This window comes from Lycium ferocissimum, chromosome 9 (genome assembly GCF_029784015.1).
Source record: "Lycium ferocissimum isolate CSIRO_LF1 chromosome 9, AGI_CSIRO_Lferr_CH_V1, whole genome shotgun sequence".
Lineage (NCBI taxonomy): Eukaryota > Viridiplantae > Streptophyta > Magnoliopsida > Solanales > Solanaceae > Lycium > Lycium ferocissimum.
Genome location: NC_081350.1, coordinates 63234831 through 63240938, shown reverse-complemented (window position 1 = coordinate 63240938; position 6108 = coordinate 63234831). Strand labels below are relative to the sequence as shown.

General features: G+C 41.1%; 1 protein-coding gene across 1 annotated transcript; it reads left to right on the top strand.

Annotated features, from left to right (window-relative positions):
- The first annotated feature begins 248 nt into the window (after positions 1-248).
- Positions 249-1211, top strand: LOC132032153 (uncharacterized). Its single transcript, XM_059421930.1, has 2 exons — positions 249-572; positions 798-1211. The coding sequence occupies exons 1-2, from the start codon at positions 249-251 to the stop codon at positions 1209-1211; spliced, it is 738 nt and encodes a 245-aa protein (XP_059277913.1).
- The last annotated feature ends 4897 nt before the right edge of the window (positions 1212-6108 follow it).

Here is a 6108-nt window from a genome sequence, read left to right as displayed (position 1 = left end):
GAATTGGGTCCTGGAACATAGGGACTTTGACGGGGAAGTCTATAGAGCTAGCAAAGATTCCCCAGAAGAGGAAGATCAACATAGCATGTGTCTAGAAGTCTAGATGGGTGGGAGATAGGGCCCAGGATGTAGATGGGTTTAAGTTCTGGTTCTCAGGAGGTGCGAAGGGTAAAAACGAAGTTGGTATTTTAGTCGATAGGGACCTCCGTGATCTGGTGGTAGGGGTCAGAAGGGTGAACTATAGGCTAATGGCTATTAAGATAGTAGTTGGAAGGCATACTTTAAACGTGGTTAGTGCTTACGCACCACAAGCGGACCAGGATGAGGAGATCAAAAGGCAATTCTGGGAGGATTTGGACGTAGTTGTGCGTGGTATTCCGCACTCAGAGAAGCTTTTTCTTGGAAGTGATTTCAACGGCTACATAGGAACGATTGCTAGGGGTTATGAAGATGTGCATGAAGGCTTCGGGTTTGGTGATAGGAATGAGGGAGGTACGTCACTATTGGATTTCACTAGAGCTTTCGACTTAGTGATAGAAAACTCTAATTTCCAGAAGAGGGAAGAGCACTTGGTCACCTTTCGGAGTACGAGGGCCAAGATCCAAATTGAGTACCTACTCTCCCGAAAGTGTGATAGGGGTCTATGCACGCATTGCAAGGTTATCTCGAGCGAGAACCTCACGACCCAGCATAGGCTCTTGGTTATGGATCTAGAGATAAAGAGGAAGAGGAGAAAGAGGGTTGTGTATGGTCAAACTAAGATTAGGTGGGGTGCTTTGAACAAGGACAATGCCTAGGAGTTGGGTGAGTGGTTGAGGGCGTTGGGAGCCTGGAGGAGTAGCAGGGACAGGAGTAGTATATGGACCACGACGACATCTAACATCAGGGAAGCGGCAAGAGGAGTGTTGGGGGTCTCGAAGGGTTACTCTAGAAGACGCAAAGGGGACTGGCGGTGGAACGGAGAGGTCCAAGGTAATGTGGGAGCTAAGAAAGCAGCGTATTTAAAGCTAGTAGAGAGCATAGACGAGGAAGAGAAGATGACTAATAGGAGGCATTATAAGAAGGCAGTGAAGGAGGTGAAGTTAGCGGTTAAGGCGGCTAAGACTGCTGCGTTTGGACGTTTACATGGCGAAATTGGGGAAAAATTCGGGGATAAAAAGCTGTACAGGCTAGCCAAATCGAATAAGAGGAAGGCTCATGACCTGGACTAAGTGAATTGTATCAAAGACAAGGAAGGAGAAGTTTTGGTAGAAGATGCCCTTATTAGACGAAGATGGTAGACGTACTTTCATAAACTATTGAACGAAGAGGGGGATCAAAACATCGTACTAGGCGAATTGCAGCACTCTGAGAGTCGTCGCAATTTTGGGTACTATCGGCGGGTCAAGGTTGAGGAGGTCGAAGGGGTTATGCGTAAGATGAGCTGGGGAAGAGTAACAGGGCCAGATGAAATTCCGGTAGAATTTTAGAAGAATGCGGATAGAGAAGGCTTGGAGTGGCTTACATGGTTGTTGAATGCTATATTTAGGACGTCCAAGATTCCTGAAGAGTGGAAATGGAGCATCATGATCCCGTTGTAGAAGAAGGGGGATATCCAAAATTGCAACAACTATAGGGGTATCAAGCTATTGAGTCATACAATTAAAGTTTGGGAGAGAGTGGTGGAAGCTAGGATGAGGAAGATAGTGTCTATTTCGGAGAACCAGTTCAGATTCATAACGGGTTGTTTGACTACAGAAGCCATTCACTTTGTGAGGAGGCTGGTGGAGCAGTATAGAGAGAAGAAGAGAGACTTACACATGGTGTTCGTTGACCTAGAAAAGGCATACGATAAAGTCCCGAGGGAGGTCCTATGGAGATGTCTGGAAGCTAGAGGTGTTCCTGTAGCATACATTGGAGTGATTAAGGACATGTATGATGGAGCCAAGACCTATGTGAGGAAAGTTGGAGATGACTCAGAATACTTTCCAGTCATGATGGGTCTACATCAGGGATCTGCTCTTAGCCCATTTTTGTTTGCTTTGGCGATGGACGTACTGACGCATCACATTCAAGGAGAGGTGACATGGTGTATGTTATTTGCAGATGACATTATGTTGATTGACGAGACACGAAGCGGTGTTAACGCAAGGATGGAGGTTTGGAGACAGACCTTAGAGTCGAAAGGTTTTAGGTTTAGCAGGACTTAGACTGAGTACTTGGAGCGCAAGTTCGGTGATGTGATACATGTAGAGGATGAGGACGTGTGACTTGATACTCAAGTAATCCCCAAGAAAGAAAGTTTCAAGTACCTGGGGTCGATCATCCTAAGGAATGGTGAGATTGATAACGATTTCACTCATCGTATTGGAGTCGAATGAATGAAATGGAAGCTCGCATAAGGTGTGTTGTGCGACAAGAAGGTGCCGCCTAGACTTAAGGGAAATTTATTCAAAGTGGTGGTTAGACCGATTATGTTATATGGGATGGAGTGCTGGCCAATTAAGAAAGCTCATGTCCAGAAGATGAATATAGCAGAGATGCGAATTCTGAGATAGATGTGCGAGCATACCAGGAGAGATATGATTCAAAATGAAGTGATTCGGGATAAGGTGGGTGTGGCCCCCGTGGTGGACAAGATGCGGAAAGGAAGGTTGAGATGATTCAGCCATGTGCAAAGAAGATACGCTGATGCGCCAGTGAGGAGGTGTAAGAGGCTGGCAGTGGTGGGCCTGAGGAGAGGGAGGGGTAGGCCAAATAAGTCCTAGGGAGAGGTGATTTGGCAGGATATGGCGCACCTTCAGCTTACCGAGGACATGACCCTTGATAGGAGGGTGTGGAGGTCGACTATCAGGGTAGAGGGCTAGTAAGGGGCCGCGAGAATTTCTTTTCCGTACTAGGAATATTATTATCTTTGTTTTTTCACTTATTTTTTAGCTCTCTATTATAACTTGATTATTTCTTTGTTTATTTCTTCAACTGCATTTATCTTATTAGATGTTGCTATTACTGTCTATTATTATTGTTGTCTTGGCAGCTTCTCTTGAGCCGAGGGTCTATCGGAAACTTGACCTCCCTACCTTGGGTAAGGTCTGCGTACACTCTACCCTCTCAAGACCCCACCTTATAGGATTATACTGGGTATATTGTTATTGTTGTTGAGTGGGTTAGCTTGGGATTCAATAAAGGATTCAATAAAAATACCTAGATAAATCTATTTACAAAATTTGAGGAAGATTGGAAACGATTTAAATAGGGTTTGAGTCAAAATTCAAATCTAGAATCTATCACAATGACATATGTATATCACGTTGTATATCATGTAAATCTATGTATATCCACGATATATAAAGGCGATAATACAAGTGTAAATGGTTTTATACATGGATATACATACGGGGATCCATAGATTTTTCATCAACCTCGCTTTGTAATTTGAAAATCATCCCAAATCATCTCCAAAATTGATATTCAAGCTCCTTAACATGTTATAAAAAAATTCAATATCACCCTATCAAAACGAATCACAATTACACAGGTTGAAAAAATTTAAAGCAAGCTCAAATGGTCTTTACTGGTGTTTTCAATTCTTTCTTCAAACTTAAGCGATGTATTCAACCTTGTGTTCATGCATTTTTTTAAGTTCATATTCACAGCCATGAATTCTTGGGGGTTTGTCGTTATCTTCTTCCTTTACTTAAGCAGGATATTGAGGATGAGAGAGGAAAGACGAGGGAGAGAGAGAGAGAGAGAGAGAGAGAGAGAGAGGATATGAGAATGGGGTGACCGAGAGAGAAAGAGACTGGGAGACGATGAGAAAAAGATGGAGAGATGAAAATAGGAAGAGGATGAGATATGGGGAAGAAGAGATACAGGGAGATGAGGTTGCTTTTATTTTGCCAATAATTTTATTAAAATTATTCTATCAATCCAATAAAAAAATGTTAGGATCGGGAGTCCGGGATAGTGCGAAATTAGACAAAGCAGTCAATTAAAGACAATAACAAGGATAATAGGAGACAAATATTTACCGTGGTTAGGTCAACTTGACCTACATCCACAACTAAAAGAGGAGCAAATTTACTAACACCAACGAATACAAAAGAGAGTACAAAACAACAAAAGAGAGTACAAAATTTGAGTAATTAAATACTCTAATATCCCAAAACCCCCCAAGAGAATAACCTCACAAGATCACTCCAATAAAGGGTCCACACAAGTGTTTCCCAACACAACTCTCTTACAAATACTCTCTGTAGAAGAAGGCAAACGCAACTAAGTTCTTCTAAATTGGTGTGTCTACTATGGAAGAGAAACCTTCCATTTATAGTAGCAAATCCTTGGGCTCCAAGTAGTAGTAAGTGAAAAGAGAAAAAGTGGAAATTTTTCTCCTTCACACACAAACTTGCTCTCCAAGAATAAATCAAACTTTGGCTCCAAGAAATACATGTGACCAAATAAATTGGCACATGCCAAAGAAGGCCACATCTTACAAAAAAGCTGACTTATTTCTTGCCAATAGATAGACCAAGTTGTAATTATATGCCTATTTTGATTGAAAAATTGACATATAGATACAACTTGGTGTATTTATTGGCAATAAATAATTCATCTATTCTTATTGGCTTGATATGACAATTTTAATAAAAATAATTGAAAAATTAAAGCCGCCCCATGTCTCCGTATTTCTTCTTCCCTGTCTCTCACCTCTCTCCCTATTTCTGTTGAGTTGTTTGATCTGAATCTTAATACAAGATTGTTAGCGCGGAAACGATAAAAATACAATAATTAACGTGGTTCGGATCGATGTGATCCTAGTCCGCGGAGAACGGCCGGCACCTTTGTTAATATCAAGGGAGAAAGTATGTTACAAGATTGAATACTCTTAGGTTCTATGTTTTGTTCTTAATAAATCCTAGCTAGCATGTATTTATACTACTAGGTCTAATCCTTTCTTAGAAAGGATCTAAATCCAAATCACACTCGAAAACCAACAAAGAAAAAAAGTTTCCTTTTATTTCTTTCCTTTTTTGAGTAGGAATTGGCTTGAATATCTTCTCAACTTCACAATCTCCACCTTGAGATGAATTTCAAGCTTCCATAGAAACGCCATTCCGTCCAATGTCTCTAAGCCTACGTGAGATAACTCTGTGTAGGAAACAAGAGACACTAACCAAAACCTTGTACATACTCGTAGCTCTACCCATCCATGCCGTTCTTCATCCTGACGCATCAGTTGATGTGAACTCCTTCCAAATTCATACAATGACTGAACTTGACAAGAGGAACCACCTTGGTCAACATATCCGATGCGTCGTTCTTTGTGTCAACCTTCAAGACCTTAACTGTGCCTTGTTCAACAACATCACGAATAAAATAGAATCTGATATCAATGTGTTTGGTGTGATCATGAAATCTCTGATTTTTTTATCAAGTGAATAGCACTCTGGCTATCACATTTTAGAGTTGGTTCATGTTGAACCCTACTCAATTTTGACACCAAACCTTTCGACCATATAGCCTCCTTTACTGCTGCTTCCATATATTCAGCTTCTGTTGTGGTCAAAGCAACTATAGACTGGAGAGTTGCCTTCCAACTTATGGCACTACCTGTAAGAGTAAAGATATAGCCACATAACCAAGGGTCAAGAAGCCTTCATTTCTCATCCTACAAAAAGTTAGACCAACATTCGAAGAACCTTTAAGATATCTCAATATCTACTTAATTGCTTCCCAATGTGTCTTACCCGGATTAGACATGAATCGACTTACCACACTCACTGCTTGAGCAATATCAGGCGGAGTGCAAACCATAGCATACATAATGCTGCCAACTCCACTAAAATAAGGAACTTTTGACATGTACTCCTCCTCTTCCTTTGGTTGCAGTGCCATTAAAGAAGAAAGTCTAAAATATTGTGTTAACGATCTGAAATATTGTGCTAACGATAAAGTAACGGGTTTACATTTATCCATGCCAAACCTCTGAAGTACCTTCTCAATATACTTCTTCTGTGAAAGATGTACCTCACCGTTCTTCCTGTGAATCTCCATTCCAAGGATTTTCTTAGCTTCACCTAAATCTTTCATGTCAAACTCCTTACTTAGCAGTTTCTTCAAATCATTTAT

Bases quoted from the DNA above. Each gene is read 5' to 3' on its own strand.
- LOC132032153 (XM_059421930.1), top strand. From the start codon at position 249: ATGGCTATTAAGATAGTAGTTGGAAGGCATACTTTAAACGTGGTTAGT. The intron at 573-797 runs GTCACCTTTCGG...GACAATGCCTAG, and splicing joins AGAAGAGGGAAGAGCACTTG to GAGTTGGGTGAGTGGTTGAG.